Source organism: Dipteris shenzhenensis, chromosome 12 (assembly GCF_047967505.1).
Source record: "Dipteris shenzhenensis isolate YYH24624 ecotype China chromosome 12, Dip_SZ_1.0, whole genome shotgun sequence".
NCBI classification, from domain to species: domain Eukaryota; kingdom Viridiplantae; phylum Streptophyta; class Polypodiopsida; order Gleicheniales; family Dipteridaceae; genus Dipteris; species Dipteris shenzhenensis.
Genome location: NC_141607.1, coordinates 28,316,773 through 28,334,937, shown reverse-complemented (window position 1 = coordinate 28,334,937; position 18,165 = coordinate 28,316,773). Strand labels below are relative to the sequence as shown.

At 45.9% G+C, this 18,165-nt stretch overlaps 1 protein-coding gene across 3 annotated transcripts in view; it reads right to left on the bottom strand.

Annotated features, from left to right (window-relative positions):
* LOC147896060 (epoxide hydrolase 3-like) overlaps positions 1–18,165 on the bottom strand; it is a 101,621-nt gene that overhangs the window by 19,099 nt on the left and 64,357 nt on the right. For 2 of the 3 annotated variants that reach the window (XM_087383071.1, XM_087383073.1), the window contains one exon: positions 1,096–1,278. The exons of the other annotated variant lie outside the window; for it this stretch is intronic. In XM_087383071.1, coding sequence (XP_087239197.1) covers positions 1,096–1,278 — 183 coding nt within the window. The remainder of the gene's footprint in view (positions 1–1,095; positions 1,279–18,165) is intronic. 3 annotated transcript variants of the gene reach the window in all.

Below are 18,165 nucleotides of genomic sequence, written 5' to 3'. Positions count from 1 at the left end.
AAAAAGTTAGGAGATCTGTCTAAATTACTTTCGATAAGAATTTAGTTATATGGAGTCTTAAAAATGGGAGCCATGTGTTACCTGCCTGGTGGCATCTGAACATTATAATCATGAAGGAGCACCATCATGCTCCATCTGGGTATCATAACCCACAATATTGAAATTTCTTTGCAATGCATCTATTCATCACACCAGATCATTCTTCATTGAATTCTTGCATACTCGCTTCTTTAGATTTTGAAAGATTCATTGATTCAAGATACTTTGCTTCTTTCATCACTTAATAACAAGGAGAGAGAAACTTATGGGATCAACGCTAGGCACCTTTACCTTGAATGCATCCGATACAAAGGCTAAGGTATAGCTTTATTGGAAGTCAAAGTTGATCCTCAAAATCAATGAGAAGAACTAGTCAGTCTTCAATTTCTAAGAGTGTGATTGCAGAGATTTAGCTGATCTGTGATTTCCTCATTGAATCATCACTGACTCATATCATTTTCGCATGTCCATCATTGGTTCCACGAAGAAATATTTGTGTTGATTCAAAGCATGCCCTTAAAATGTGCCAGCACTTCAATATATATAACTATAATTTCCTCCTCATCACTGACATATGTCATATTCCATGTTCATCATTTTCTCGACAAGGACATAATTGTGTTGATACAAAGCATGCCTTTACAAATGTGACAGCACTTCAATATTGCATTTGCATCTTGTGCAACATATGAAAATGCATTACCCTATTCCAAAAGCACAGGGTCTTTTACAAATAAAGCAAGTGACAGTATAAAATTTCAGAGTACACAGCAGCTTGGGAGAAAATATTTTTCACACGTAAAATATATGTTCATGTCAGATTCACATTTACATTCTTCAAAACATGAGCAAGCAACTGCATACACAGCAGCTTGGGAGAAAATACTTTTCACAGGTTAGTAATGTGCTCATGTCAGACTTGCATTTACATTGTTCTAGATATAAGGCACAATACAACTTGCACCGCATGTCTTTCCATGATTACACCATTTAGGGAGATGGGAAGGGAAGAGAGATGAGAGAAATAGAAGTGTTAGTAGCATAATTATAGATAACCTGGAATCTGCACATGTAGAATCCTTCACCAAGTGAAGATTTTAGACTTTCGGTAGGACTTATCATAGGTGAACGTGGTCCAAAAGGTACACTCACTGCCACCAGGGCCTGTACTCGATCTGGCCGCATTAAGCATAAGTTCCAAGCAATATAGGCACCCCAATCATGGCCCACCACAAAAGCCTGAAAAGGAAAAAGTGAAGCATTGTTGACTATTTGATCAAAGGGATTATTGACTTGATATAATAGTACCTGTTGAAAATTATGCTATACATTGAAGAAGTCTGCACGACCGAAATGTGAAAGCTAAGCTCTATGGAGTTAAACAGAAATCTCTCTCTCTCTCTCTCTCTCTCTCTCTCTCTCTCTCATAGACCCTTTCGTCTTCAGACTTCCGAAGACGTTTAATAAAGTTTTCTCTCTCTCTAGGATTCCTCAAATCTCCTATCTGATCAGCTCATTAACATAGATTCTCTTTAAACATAATGGCATGTCAAGTGAATTCTTCACTCAAGCACCTTTTTTTGTCTCTTGATTTAGTAGATACTTCCCTTATTTTTTATTTTCAACAAACATCTATGCTCAGAACTAACAAAGCTCCTGCCTCCAGCACTCCCTACTCCCTACCTCACTCTTCCTTCAACCACACGCCTACAGACACTGGGATTTGATCAAGAGATCATCTGGGCAGTCACGGCACTATATGAGAGAGTCCCACGCCGAGTTCGGACATGCGCAGGTTGGACAGATGAGATCCTGAGTACCATAGGGGTCAAACAGGGTTGTCCCTTATCACTGACCTTGTTTGGCCTCTACATCGATGAGCTTGAGACTTTCATGGGGGTGTTCAGAGGGGCCGGTTGCTCACTTGCTGGGATCATCATCAAGATTCTTCTTTATGCAGATGATGTGGCACTCTTGTCGTCCACACCCGAGGGGCTCCAGCGACACCTGGATGCATTGCAGGCTTTTTGTTTATCCCATGATTTGGAGGTCAACCTTGGCAAGACCAAGGTCATGATCTTTAACACCTCTTGAGCAAACATGCAACGGAAGCAGGTTACTTTTACTTTCAATGGGTCACCAATTGAGATCGTATCCTCATACACTTACTTGGCGGTCATCTTCTCCGGCCCGATCTTCACGATGAGACCAGCGATGCAGGCCAGACTGAGCAAGGGATACGTCTCACTGGGTCGGCTAGAGAGACAATGCTTTCACTCCCACTTCGAGGACCCTCAGACCAAGGCTCTTCTCTTCAACTCTAGCCGCTCAAGTCTCTCATCAACTCTATCCTCAAGAGATCACCCCCCCAAAGGGGTCTTGTATACATGGCAGTCGGCCGCCCTAAAGTGTTGAAGAGCCAGCCCTCGTCAATGGATCCAAAAACTGTGCCTGAAAACACCGTCTCTCAGTTGGGCCAAAGCACTCTATCCCCATGTGAGTCCTGCCATGGTTGCTTGAGTCATCGTGAAGATGGGTCCTATGAAGGTCGCTCCTAAGTATGTGTAGGACTACACTATCTCCACTGGCTCACCTCGGTAAGTGAAACTATGTCGGCGAATCACTGCGTGTGAGATGTTGAAGATTATAGCCTTGGTCTTCCCAAGGTTGGCTATCAGGTCTCTCTCTGTGTAGAAGACCGCTAGGGCCTTTGCTGAAGATGATATGAGGACTATGCCATCAACGTATAGCAATATCTGTATCATGAGGTCAACTAGTAGTGATCTCATCAATATAGAGTCCAAAAAGAGTCAATGAGAGGAGGCAGCCCTATTTCACTCCTATCGTGCTCTCAACCCGATTCAATAGACCACTTGGAGCACAAACTCTCCCTCTGGCAGACTCATATAGGGTTATCACACCCCAAATTAAAGTCTTAATGCTTCGTGGAGGAGGGGGATAGATGGAGAGGTGAATATATGGAGGAGAGAGAGAGAGAGAGAAAGAAAAGAAAGAAAGAAATTTTATTAGAGTCTTCGAAAGACCGATGGGCCTATGAGACTGAAAGAAAACCTGATACAAATCACAGTAAGGGTGGAGCTACTGAAACGAGCATCATCACCCGTGCTGGACCCTAAGTTTGATCATACATAATCAAATACATCTGGATGTAACAATGAAAAGAAAAGAAAAGGACTGGAGCGGAGCAGAATCCTCCATATGTCATGTCGCCCTGGCTGGTGCATAGCCAGTGATGGGATGCTGACGCCCGTCAAGGTGTGTCGTGCGTCTCAGTCTCCTGGACGAGGCTCGACACAAGACCAGAGCCACCATGACTCCCATGGGACGTATCTCGGGTCTAAACAATGACGAGAGGTCCCCCAAAGTGATTTGTGTCCCCCCTCGATGTCTCATGTGTCATGTTGCGATCGTTGGGTCAGGGTCTCTGTCACGTCTGCGGCTAGAGACTGGACGATCAATGTCACTCGATGGGAAGAACTCTGTGATCCTGCTCTGAGAGATGTCTGATGATGTGGCCAAGCCTCATCGCTTGAGTAAGTACTCTCTGTGTCGGACCCCCTCGTGAATGAAGGCCGCGAGGCATCTCTGATCTGGGTAGGCAAGGAATCTGGAAAGGAGCTCGGAGCCGTCTCTAAAAAGGCAGTGGTAGCGACCTCGGATCTCGTAGTACACTGGGCACCTAAAAATAAAATGCTCCTCCGACTCAACCTCCTGACAGTCGCACAATATGCATAAGCGGAATCCCCTCTGCTCTACCGCTCTCTATGCGGAGGCGGTGTGATGATACCCGAAACTGTCTGATGGAGATCCGTAGTGAGTGAGGCATATGAAGTGTTAGGGCATTAATTAGACCCCAATCACTAACATGTTTAATCCCCTGAAACAGATTATCACTCTCACAACTTCTGTTTTAACTTTAAACAGACTTCCTGTAACATCCAATCTTCATTCATCGCAACGCCACACTTCAATATATTCAACGCATCTTATTCAAAAGACAGATGCTTTGTTTTATTACAGAACAGATGTTTTCTCAAAAGACAGGAAGACAGGAAAACAGAGAGAAACACATCTATAATGAAATTGCTGTTTCATCCACTTCATTACGCATAAGCGATTCTTACAAAATAGGCTCACAGCCTTCCTTTTACAAAAACGGGTACAACCATTCATATGCACCCTTTCAGATCACACAATATAACTATGGTTCAAAATGTATTTAAGTTCTAGGTCCTAGGTGTGCATTTAAGGCCTAACATGAAGCTTAGTGTACCCCCATGGTGTGATGAATCCCTCCTCTGAAATACGAAGACAGTAATCTCTGTAGAAACTCAGCTTCACTGGGAGCTCCCTCGGCTCCAACCAGGTCCTAAAGGTGTGTAGCTGCAGGAGATCCTCTCGAATGACTTGGTTGGTGTGTGGCCCGATTGGGATGGTGGGTGGGAGTACCGGAGAGGCATCTAAACTCTACTGAAAAGGAGGTATCCTATCGATGTGGAACTCTAGTCCCACAAACCATCTGTGAGTCCGTGCATACCAGCATCGCTCGTCTACCTCTGCTGCCAACCTCATGGAGGAATCGAGAGCCAACCATGGCAACCTCCGTCGCCCTGATGTGCAGTCCCCATATGATCTAACCCGGTGTAGATATGTGATGGTCTGAAAGGCTGCATCTAGCTGGAGTGGAGAAGCACTAAACTCGGCCTGAATGATGTGATGTGATACAGACGGTTTCCCCTGGATCATCCGTGAGAGCATGAGGATCTGCAGGCACTGCACCCGTGTCCACTCTATCTCTGACATGTCAGGCCCCCAACAAGGGCTGCCATACATACCGACTGGTTGGAGTCTAGGATGATTCAAAGTAAGTCCTCACTCGCACATGGGATAGTACAGGCAATGTTCACGATGACACCTCTCCAAGTTGATGCCATCTTTTAGACAGTGACATTCATCCACAGAGTTTGGGACTTCCTCACTGGAGACTATCGAGCTGGCACTAGAGTCATCCAGACGACTAGCAGAGAGCGAGGTAGACACATGGTATGCACGTATATCCTCATGGTCTGCCAGGCAAGGTATCTAGATGGACAGACTTACCCCTTGTAGTATAGCATAAACACACAACTTGAGTCGATCCCATAAGATGAGATCAATTATATCATATGTTTAGATCTCCTCCAACTCCATACATCTCGGACTGAGGGGGGGGGGGACCAGGAGCTCCCCACCAAGATCCAGTTCTATTGCGACTACTTCCTAAAAGTATCGGAGAACGAATTCATAATCAGGCCCCAGTATCCCAAGGATAGAGGAGTCTCACGTGCAGGGAGGATCGCCATTGGGGGTTTCGTCCCATCAGTTGAGGATTGAGGCGGGGAGAGCCACAAGTATACCTAGAAAGTAGCAGATCTGCATGTTATGCACATTGGGGGTGGTTGAGATAGAGGAGCACTTTCTTTGTGCCTACCAAGCCTACTATGAGATCCAAGGACGCTACCATTTCTACCTGGAGGAGAGCGGCTTTGATCCAGTCTCATGACCGATCCACTTCCATGACCAGGTCTGCATTGGCCTCTATCTGATGGAGATGCACCGACAGTACTACAATGGATCAAAGAGCAGTAGGAGGCAACTAAGCCAAAGGATATAGAGTCTGACTGGGCATGGTGACACGTCACAAACTTCTATACATTTGAGTCATCTCCTAGAAACAGCAGAGTAGAGGAGGAGGAGCTAGCTGACATGAGGGCAGCCTCGATTAGCAGAAAGAGCTGACGCGCTGATAGGATTAAAAATGTATAGCTTTTTTTAGCACAATGTACATATAGGGGTAGGCACATAGGTACACTTAGCTAGCAAATGACGAGGCTTTTTTGCTCCAAGGAAATTTTCAAAATAAACAAACAAACAAACAAATATATATATATATGATGTGATGTAAATATATTTTTTAAGTTGAATAAAACTTTGCAAGGACCCCAATGGGAGATGATGAATCTCCAAGTGGTACACTGATCAATCAGAGCAAGGGTATCCAAGGGTCATGTATTGGGGGATCATATGTCCAAAATTGTGTAATTGTGAGGTTTTTTATTTTTTTCCCGGGTCACCGTGCACATGTTAAGATGGGATTTTGGGGGTTTTTAATTGCCCAGGTCAAGGGGATTTCTAGCTCGTTCATGTGGGTTTGCATACAGGGCAAAAATGCATGTGAAAAGTGTGTCTAGGGGGGCAAATGTGCAATTAAATTTGCCATGGGGTGATTCTATGTAAGCAAAGGAGAGTGGTAGAAAACCTTTGGAGAAAAATGAGGAATGTATGCCAAGAGCGATATATTTACCCCTTGAGTTAGGTCCTAAAGTGCATGAAGTGTTCTTTGGAGTGTTTCAATTTTGTAATGAAGAGGACCTCTCTTGAATAAATCAAGTGTCTTTTATCTGGAAACCTGTCACTTATTTTTTCCCGTTAAATGTTTCATTCATGAATAAAATATGTAAAGTGTTCTTAGAGGGAGATTTTCCATTGGTTTGGGAGGAGTGGGTAAGGTCATTGAGCTATTCTAGATTGCTAAGGGGCTCTCTCCGGTTTTCCCCCTTTTCTTTTATCAACGGTGCCACCGCTTGAGGGACACAGAGACCATGCGCGAGATAGAGAGCACCCATAGTACATTCTATTGAGTCCGACCTATCCTCAAGGGAGACTGACAGAGACAAGGGGTCACTCTGGACATAGCCCAGTGGGTTCAAAGATTGAGGGGACCATGTCCCCAACCCCACAGCGTGAGACAGCTCGATAGACGCAAATCCAAGATATCTTCACAGCTCACCAGAGCGCACCACTGTGCTGGGCTTTGGTTTCCAAGTCCCAGCTCTTAGATTTCTTTAGTTTGTATTTGATTGTGATTTTTCTAAAGCTCTTGAGCTCAGTAGATCATCATAGATTAGTATTCAACAAGGGCCCTAGCGTGCCGTTTGCTCTAGCCCATTGAGGCTTGTATGAGTCTTCTTTTTGTGCACTTTGTCCCATAGGCCTACGAGGCCTCTGGTGGGCATTAATACATATTTCTTTCTTCTCTCTCTCTCTCTCTCTCTCTCTCTCTCTCTCTCCAGAGACGCAGGACCATGAGCACAGAGATAGCCCATCTTGCCAGAGAGCACCGATGGTTCCACCCCGAGGATGTACATATGACATGATCCGGCAGCACCGCAGGATGATCTTACACAGAGGCCGTACCCGTCGCTTTATTTCTAGAAGACGGAGGATGATGGCAGATTTTCGGAGGAGATTGCTCCATGGAGACTTGGCACCGCCAGCAGCCCATTTGACACTTGCCCAGATCTTCACACTCATGGCAGGAGGCATGGTCGATGGCCATGACTTCCATCATTTCTTTGGATCACAGACCCCTTAGGGAAGACGATGTTCCTCATATTTCATATTTTACATTTTGTATCTAGGCAATTTTGGTACTCTATTTCATTTCATTTTGTATCTAGGATTTTTGTAGCCATTTTTGGCATCTTAGCGGTATTACGATGAGGCCACCTAGTTGGCGCATCGTTGATGATGTATTTTCCTTTCGGATGATTTTGTGTCCCATAGGCCATGTATGGCCTTCCGTGGACCTTTAATAAAATTTCTTTCTTTCTTTCTTTCTCTCTCTCTCTCTCTCTCTCTCTCTCTCTCCAGATCAGCCAGCCATCGATTTATCCCATTCCCCTAGGCCAGCTTCATCTAGTCTCTTCACACCAGAGAGTGTCCGTGCAGCAGTCCACCGATTGAAGAACGGGAGAGCTAAGGATCATGATGGATTGCAAGCGGAGTATGTAATCCATGGGATTGATGCCTTAGATTTTGTTCTTTCCCGTCTCTTCAATGAGTCTGTTTGTACAGGCCTACCACAGTCCTGGTTAGGCAATACCATAGTACCTATCCACAAGTCGGGGGACCCTATGGAGCCGTCGAATTACAGGACCATCATGATTGGCCACGTTATGGCCAAGATCTATGCATCAGTTTTGGAAAGCCGTATAAATGACCATGCCGAGACGACAGGACTCAGAGCTAGAGGGCAGGCTGGATTTCGCAGGGATCATTCGACACTTGACCACATCCTCACACTCAAAGCACTGGTAGAGGAGGCGAAGTCACGAAGGCAACGGCTTTATTGTTGCTTCGTGGACTTCAGGAAGGAATTTGATACAGTTCCGTGATTCAGATTGTTTCAGAGCATTCGCCAGATGGGCTTCAGTGGAGAGATACAGTGGGCTATCATGGCTTTGTATGAGAGGGTCACTGGTCGGGTTCGGACACGTGAGGGGCTCTCAGAGGAGGTATGCAGCACGATTGGGGTGAAGCAGGGTTGCCCGCTCTCTCCTACTCTCTTTGGATTATGTATTGATGAGCTAGAGATGTTTGTACAGATGACAGGCGGTGTGGGCTCTACTCTCTCAGGATCCTCCATTCCTATCCTCCTGTATGCGGACGATGTGGTTCTCATTTCCTCTACTGCTCAGGGCCTCCAGGCACATATTGAGGCACTCCACAGGTTTTGCCAGGACAGGGGGTTGACCGTAAACCTTGGCAAGACCAAGGTTATGGTTTTCAACACCTCTGATCGTATTTACAGCACGGATGAGTTTTACTTCACTTATGACGGGCAGCCCATTGAGCTTGTTAGAGAGTACACTTATTTGGGGGCAGTTTTCAGGGGACCGGTTTTCACCATGACATATGCAGCACGAGATAGGATTAGTAAAGGGTATGCTTCGTTGGCTCATCTTGAGCGTTAGTGTTTTCAGTCCCACTTTCAGCATCCCGATACGAAATCCTTGCTTTTTGATACATTGGTGAGACCAGCTGCGATGTATGCAACTCCTTTCTGGGCAGGAGACCTTGGCGCTGCAGATTGGAGACGAGTAGAGAGGTTACAGATCATCATGTTCTCTCGGCTCATTAGGGCCAAGACTACAGTTCCGCACGAGATCATGCTAGCAGAGTTTGGAGCTACTCCCCTTGCATTGGATGCAGCGTTTCAGTCGGTCATGTATTTGCACAGGGTTAGGGAGTTTGGAGACTCAGCAGCAGGCAGAGCTCGGTTGCCATGGTTAGCACTTGCATCTTCTATGGAGTTGGCACGATCTGGGGCCCGATACTGCTGGTACTTCAGACTCACTAGGTGGCTCACATCTCTTGGACTAGACATGGATAGACTGCCTCCCTTCCGATACAGCATAGATGCCCCTCATCTCGAGTTGACTCGCCACGAGCTTAGCCAGGTCACGAGAGCAGACTTGCTGCAGCTTCATACGTATCGCACTTGGATTTATCCCACGCAGCTTCCGACGAAGATGGCCACATATCGTGACCACTTCCTTCGGATCTCAGAGGATGGATTTGTCATTCCACTAGGCTATACATGTATCCACATGTCCCACTCACTGAGGATTGCCCTTGGCCAGCTTAGAGTCTCTTCGCATCAGCTCGAGATAGAGGCTGGTAGGATGCGACGCATGGAGGATGGTGGACGGCGACCAGGCCAAGAGACCAGGATCTGCCCTTGTTGCACCATGGGAGAGGTGGAGTCAGAGGAGCACTTCATTTGCAGATGCCCGCTATATTATGAGCTCAGAGGTAGATTCCACTGTCTCTTCACGGATGGCTTTGGACCTCTCTCACGAGTGATGGACTACGAGGATCAGCATTGCCTAGCTCTTTATGTCAGGGAGGCCACTGTGCTTCGACAAGACTACCTCAGAGACCATCAGCACAGACCGGAGCGTGATAGAGCCCAGCCTGATAGAGCTCAGGCACACGCTATACCAGAGGACAGAGACCAGGAGGAGCATGAGGAGGTCAGAGCTCACACAGGACACATGCCTCCACCCTGTGGATGTACATATGAGATGGTTTGTAGACGCCGCAGGATCTTGTTACATAGGGGACGTACTCGCCGCTTCATCTCCAGACGATCCAGGATGATGGCAGCTTTTCGGAGGAGACTTACTCATGGAGATCTCGCCCCACCAGCCGCTCACCTCACCTTTGCTCAGATTTGTACTCTCATAGCAGGAGGCAGAGTCGATGGACAGGATTTCCAGTATTATTTTGGTTCTCAGACTCCGTGACACCTGGACTTGTATCTTTGCATTGGCATATTGTACTCATCCCCCCATTTTGCACCCAGGGGCGGTTTCCTTGCATCTAGTTTACTTTGTATTCAGGCTCAGATTTGACATTATGTACTTTCACTTGCATTGTATTGCGTAGCACTTAGATGATATTCGACGATGCCTCTTCTTTGTGGCACGTTGATTTTGTGCTATCTTGTATGCAGAGTTCTTGATGTCCCATGGGCCCATTTTGGCCTTTAGTGGACAATAATACACTTTCTTTCTTTCTTTCTTTCTCTCTCTGGAGGCAGTATGAAAAACTCTCTATCTATAACGCCAACTAGAACAAGTGCTTTGCAACTGACAGCAATTTCTGAGCCACCCACCATCATTTTAGATGGACAGGCATCCCCATTCATACCTGCACAAGGGAACATTCTAACAGCTCCATTCATGTCAGTTCAAGGTGACACAGCAGACACTTTCTCTAATGAAACTGGAATCTGGACATTTTTGACAGCTTTGCAAGGCACAATGGACCGCCAACAGCAGGAGATACATCAGCTTTCACTGAAATGCCAACATCTAGAATACAAAAATGCAGATTTGGAGCAAAGGGTGGCCATGCAAGAGAGCTCCATAGCCAGCTTGGAGCAAAAGACTGTTATCCAAGAGGAGAAAATTGCTGAAATGGAACAGATTTTGGAAAAAATGAGGGCAAATCTGACACAACAGCCTCAATTAGATTGCAAGCAAGATATAGGCACATCGGGGACATGGGCAAGTAAAGTAGTAAATGGGCATGCTCAGACAAATGCACACATAGAAAAGGGAAAAAAAATAGAAGAAGGGATAGATGCCAATGAGTACAAAGAGAGAGAAAAAAGGTCACAAAATATTGTCCTACGGGGTCTATCTGAAAAAGAAAAAGAAACACCTCTCTCACTTGCAAAGGACATAGAAGACCTTTTTGCTGAGCACTTTGCCATGCAAGAGGTTGTGGTCTTTGAGGCACACCGGGTAGGAAGAAAGAGGGATGAAAATTCAAGTCATCGGGCAATTGTTTGCACAATGCTTGACACACGTAAGAGAGAAATCATCCTGGACAGCAGCAGGATTTATTTAAAAGGAACACCTTTCTACGTGATAGAAGACCGCACCCCTATGCAACAAGAAGAAAGGAGACGTATGTATGAGACCCGAGTCAAAAAAAAGAGAGCAAGGAGCTAAACAAGCTCAATAGGAACGCGAGGCCTATGGGACCCAGAAGAAGCTGAAAGTCATGTTTTGGAATTGTAGAGGCTTTCCTTGGCATAAAGGAGCTGGTCTGAATGAAGTGTTACATGATGCAGACATTATCTTTCTTGCAGAGACTTGGGAAAGGGATATACGCAGGATTCCTAAAATGGATGGCTATTTGGTGCACTCCGTCTCGCAAAAGCAATCAGGCCTACGAGGGCAGGGAGGGGTAGCATGCATATACAAAGACCATATACACGACGATCTCTATGGTCAAAGATGACATCCATAAGCGCTACATATGGGTTATGGTAAAAGGAAGCCCTTTGCCATTGTATATTGCAGGATGCTACATTCCTCATAGAGAATCCCCCTTCTACCAGAGGCATGAGATTGACCCATCCCAATCATTTGGGGACCTATGCTTAGATATTGCTATGTTCAGCAAACAAGGAAATGTTATGCTTATTGGGGACCTAAATGCACGCATAGGAGACTCACCATTTCAATATCCCACACAGCAGGAATACATAAAGGAGCATGAGATAGACATTGACCCCAGCTGGTGTAGATGCTCGAAGGATAAAGTGGTGAATGCACATGGTACAGCATTGGAGCATTTGATGAATGGTATGCACATGTTGGTGGTAAATGGCACAGCCCTCCCAAAATCTAATTCCCCTACTTGTTTCCCTGCCAGTGGGGGGGCTAGTGTAATTGACTATGCATTGATTCATCTGGAAGCTTGCAATCTTATACACAATTTCTCACTTGGCCCGAAGTCTCTTGATTCGGATCACATACCACTCTATGTAGAGCTTAATACATTGCTGGCCAAGGCAACTTTGGAGGAGCATAAAGCAGCTGAGTGTGGCTATCAGGTGAACGAGGCAAAAAAGGTGGAATATGCTGAAAGTTTAGAAGCATGTCTGCTGGGAAAACAGAAATTTGGCTGGGCACAATTGAAGAATGCCATTCTCACCACAGCTAAGACAGTTTTAGGGTGCAAAAAGAACAGTAAAGAGCGCAAGAAAGGGCTGCCATGTAATGACTGGTTTGATGCTGAATGCAAGGCAGTTAGGAGTGCACTAAAGGGCAAATGCAATTGATTTTGTCAAGAACCCTAGAAGAGCATGGAAAGGAGTTAAACAAAGGCCAAATGACATCATGGGAGATTTTACAGAAATAGAGATGCTTGAGTATGTTCAACAACTCTACATGCATCCCAAGGCTCGGCCCATGGCGAGCATGTCTCTCAGTGGTAATACTCAAGGTATTTTCTCATTGGAAGATGTGCAAGATGGCCTAAAGAAAATGGCAAATGGGAAGGCAGCAGACACTATACACCTCACAGCAGAACTCATTAAGTGGTCCAATGAACACACGCAAAGGCACATAGTAATGGCACTAAACCAAGCATTCGTGTATGGTTTCCCAACCGATTGGCAAGAGAACTGGATCAAGCCAATTTACAAGGGAGGTGACCGCAATCAAGTGTCAAACTACAAAACCATTATGGTATGTCTACTCTAGCCAAGCTATATAGTACAATAGTAGAGGCAAAGCTGAGTGCTTGGGCAGAGAAAGAAAGGAAGAGGGCAATGAGACAAGCGGGTTTCAGGCCCAAACACTCCACTGTGGATCATCTAGTTACTCTCCGAGTGTTGATGGAGGACAGCCGCCTTAAGGGGAAGGCACTCTTTTGTTGCTTCATTGATTTTAAGAAGGCATTCGATACGGTGCCTAGGGATGTGCTATGGGAGAGAATGGAATGCATAGAAGTGCCTCAGGAAATAAGGTTTGCTGTCTTTAGACTTTATGATAAAGTAAAATGTCAATTAAAATGTAAGGATGGGATGTCACAAGAATTTTATAGCAATATGGGGGTCAAACAAGGATGCCCACTCTCACCCACCTTATTTGGTTTATGCATTGATAGACTTGAGGAACTGATGCACATAGAAGCAGGTAAAAGAGGGTTGTCCAGCCTCTACCTAGCAGATTTTGAGATTCACTTGCTTCTTTATGCGGATGATGTGGTTGTTTTCACTAATAGTGAGGGTAAGATGCAACAGATGATGGATATCCTCAGCATGTTCTGTTCAGAAAGTCGGCTGGCTGTGAGTGTTTCCAAAACTAAACTCATGATAGTCAAGACTATACAGCCAAGTAATCCCCCTTCAATCTCATATATGGGTCAACTTGTTGATACAGTGCACTCATTCAAATACTTAGGCATTGAAATTCTAGCCAATAACAAATGGAGTAGCTGTGTGCAACAGAGAATTGATGCAGGATGGGGAAAGTATTATCAATTTGAAAATGACTGCAGCAATACCAACACAAGAAGGTGGCAAGTATGAAACATGATTTATGGGGCATATGTGGTACAAACAGTACTTGTTCGGATAACACACTTAGGATCATGTTTTTTGATGGTTGTGCATGACACTAAGGTAAAAACGATGTTTAATTCTTGATCGACCATACAAAGCATATCTGATGGGCACAAAACTTTGCACACACCTCAACCTAGTTTCTGTAATGTGGTGTGTCCATACGATAAGTACTTGTTCAAATAACACACCTAGGAGGATGTTTTTTTACGGATGTGCATCACACTAAGGTAAAAACCATGTTTAATTCTTGATTGACAATGAAAAGCCTATCTGATGGCCACAATACTTATTATAAAATGGAATGATGTAGAAAAAATGCAGAAATCTTTCATTAGAAGACACCTTGGCATCAAGGCTACCACACCCTACTCTCTCCTACTCCTAGAGACAGGATGCATACCCATAGAGTTGCATGCCTTGAAGAGAGTACTCAGATACATCACAAAGGTCAAGCACATGAATAATGAAAGGCTGCCAAAGAGGGCATGGGTAGAAAGTCACAAGTCCCAAAAGACGAATAAGGGTAAGATTTTGGCATCTGGATGGGCACTAGATTTAAAAAATGGTTCCAAAAATGTGAGAGAGGTACTTGGACTACTTTCCAGAGGAGGTAGATGAGGATGCCTTTCATCATGACCTGCTGAATGCACTACACAGGAAATGGCAAACAGCTGAAAACAGAGATAAGTTTGAGTACTACCGTACATTTATCAACCCCGAATATTGGGCTACTTATACAGGAAGAGAAACAGCCACGCAGAAGTACATTTGCACACCTATGGCAATACATAAGCGAAGAGCTTTGGCCTCACTTCGCACCCGATCACACCAGCTGCAGATTGAAATAGGAGAATGGAAAGATATGCCAAAACAGAGCAGAATATGCCAATTATGTGACCAAGGAATGGTAGAAACTGAAGAACACATGGTAATGATATGCCCTTACTATACTCACATCCGGAAAGCATTTAGCTCTCTTCTCGAGGGACATAACAGACTGGCTGATATGCTACATAGCGGGTCACCCCCAGCTTTAGGAACGTTTGTCTATAAGCTTTTCAAGCACAGGAACTCACCTAAGACATAAAGGTAGTTTCTCTTAATACCCTCCCCTCCAAGGGAGGAGTCTTTGTGTATGAGGATTTTGTATTGCTCAGGTCCCATAGGCCGATTTTTGGTCTTCAGAGGACGATAATATATTCTTCTTCTTCTTCTCTCTCTCTCTCTCTCTCTCTCTCTCTCTCCCACCCTCTCTCTCTCAGATAGGATATCATGTAGCTCTGACAGGAGGTCACAGCCATACACACTATCCCAAGGAGTACCCTGGTGGTCGAGGCATAGATTGCGAGCATGCAATCTGCTATTGAGGAGACTTCCAGATGGGTTGACGTGGCCAAACGGGAACCCACAAGGGTAACCGTTTTGGCTACCCTCATGGAGCAGCAACAGAGAGCCAATAAGGCTCTCAACATTAGAGTACGTAGGATCCCACGCACTGAGGCTACACCGATGGTAGGTGCGAATTCGTTTGTGGCCGCTACCCTGGGTGTGGCTGAGCACAGGATACAGAGGGCATGGCGGGTGGGGAGTGATCCCAAACCGAGAGCAACCCCTGATCATACAGTTCCATGACACTCAGGCACGACTTTCAGCTCTACGACACACGTCAGTCCTTCGAGATCAGCTAGCGATCTCTATGGATGAGGACCTCACACCTCTACAGGTTGAGGAGAGGCGCTCTTTGCTGCAGCAGCAGGATCAGGCCTGGAAGGAGGGGAAGTGGGTAGTGGTACGAAAGGGACGACTTCTTACCGGCCCCCGTAAGGCACCTGCCCCCTCCCCTACATAGGGAAGCGGGGTCTATGAGACTCAGATATCCGAGACCCTATCCTGCACCATTTGGAACTGTAATGGTACCTTATGGTCAGAACTAGGAACTTCTCGGAATCCTATACAGGCCACGACATAGTCTTCTATACAGAGACACATCAGAGTCCAGAGCGCCCTCTTCCAATAGTCAGTGGATATACATGCGAGTTTGCCTATAGAGATGAGACGAGGGGTATAGAAGGAGTTTAAGGCTCAGGTGGATTTGCAATCCTTTTCAGATCCACACTTCAGGGGATCATTTCAGTAGAGCAGAGAGAGACACATTCCAGATTTCTTTGGATCCGGATACGACACATGAACAGTCGGGATCTGTTTGTCGCAGTTTGCTACTTCCCCTCGGAGACCTCCCACTTTGCCAGAGATATTCGAGGTGATAATGAGACATCCCCGTTTGCTACCCTTTACTAGTCCATCGTTGACTTTTCTAGCTGCGGAGAAGTCCTTCTAGTGGGGGACTTCAACGTGAGGACAAGGGCCCATCAGGTACCACTTCTTGACTTCAGAGATGATTCCACTCTACTGCCAGATGTTGACCTTGAGGAGGCAGGTATGCTACGGGTTTTGGCTGACAGGCAAGGTCCATTTTCATCTTATGGGCAGGCCCTATTAGACCTCGGCAGGATACATGATCTCATTATCTATAATGGTCTTGACAAATGGCCCGCCGTTTCAGGTGGTTTCACATGGTTTCCACATGGGGGGGGTTTCCCTATCTTCACATCTCGCATTACTGACTTCACTATAGCACCTCTCCCCCCAGGGCCTGATCATACATACCCTTTTCTTTGCATCTCCACCTCCCTTCGCACAGCACCTTCCACCCCACTCCGTGCTTACTCCACCTACCACAATATACGCTTTGATCGGGATCACTCACCTTCTTACTCTGGCCGTCTGTACATACTTCTCGCTTATATTGACTTCATACCCCTTTTAGAGGATCGTGCTGCCCTTGTCACCCGCTCACTACACAAGACTGCCATTCACGCTTTTCCCCACACCACCCGCTCCACCCGCCCACCACCCCCTAGAACCATACCCTGTAATAGTTGGTACGATGATGAGTGTAAGGCCTTACGCCGTCAACTCAGATTCGAAACCAAGAACAGTCTTCCAAGCGCACCAGATACACTATGTGAATACTGTAGACTAGTATGGAGGAAGAAACTAGACTTCGTTCGTCGGAACGAGGAGGAGCTACTGAACATTTTGTTTAGTAACAACTCTAAGGACTTCTGGCGGAGATTTCTAGAAGGACGGTCCCCTAACACCCAGATCTGGTTTGATTATGCACGCACACTTTATGACATCCCAAATCAGCCAGTCCCTAACCTCTCACACATGCCTTGTCCCACATCCTGCACCCTCTTCACTAGAGGAAGGGTAAAGGATGCCATAATGAAACTTCATAATGGCCAAGCGAAGGATCATGAGGGGCTATGCAGCACTGAGAGTTCATTGCATATGGGATTAACCTCCTAGCCCCGATCTTAGCAAAGCTTTTTAATAAAGCAGTTTGTTTGGGATTTCCACACACTTGGACCATTAACACTATCTCACCCATCCACAAGGCAGGGGATCCCATAAGCTCGGAGAACTACAGGACCATTATGATTGGACATGTCATGTCCAAGATTTATGCATCAGTACTTGACTCTGAGGTTAGCAGACTTAAAGAGTGTCGAGGACATAGAGCAGCAGGACAAGCCAGATTCCGGCATGATCATGGAACCATGGACCACATTCTCATGCTCAGATGTATCATTGAGGAGGCGAGGTCACGGAAACAGAGGGTTTATTGTTGCTTTGTGGATTTCCGCAAGGCATTTAACACGGTCCCGAGAGCCCGCCTCATACGGCGCCTACAAGACTTGGGTTATGACTAGGAGATCATCTGGGCTGTCATGGCACTTTACGAGAGAGTTTCTTGCAGAGTTTGGGTAGGATCCGGGTGGACAGACGAGATCGTGAGTACCATCGGGGTCAAACAAGGGTGTCCTTTGTCGCCTACCTTGTTTGGCCTCTACATTGACGAGCTTGAGATAGTGATGCAGACATAGGGGGGTGTAGCTTGCTCTCTTGCGGGCACGCTGATCCAGATTTTGCTCTATGCAGATGATGTGGCTCTCTTGTCTTCCTTAGCAGAGGGGCTTCAGAGACACCTAGACGCACTACAGTCCTTTTGTGAGTCTCATGATTTGAAGGTCAACCTGGGTAAAACCAAGGTCATGATCTTCAATACATCTTGAGCCATCATGCGTCAGGAGCAGTTCACATTTGCGGGGTCATCTGTTGAGATAGTTTCATCATACACTTACCTTGGGGTTATCTTCTCCGGACCGAGCTTCACTATGAGACCTGCGATGCAGGCACGCTTAAGTAGAGGGTATGCCTCATTGGCCAAACTAGAGAGGTAGTGCTTCCGCTTGCATTTTCAGGATCCACGCACCAAGGGGTTGCTT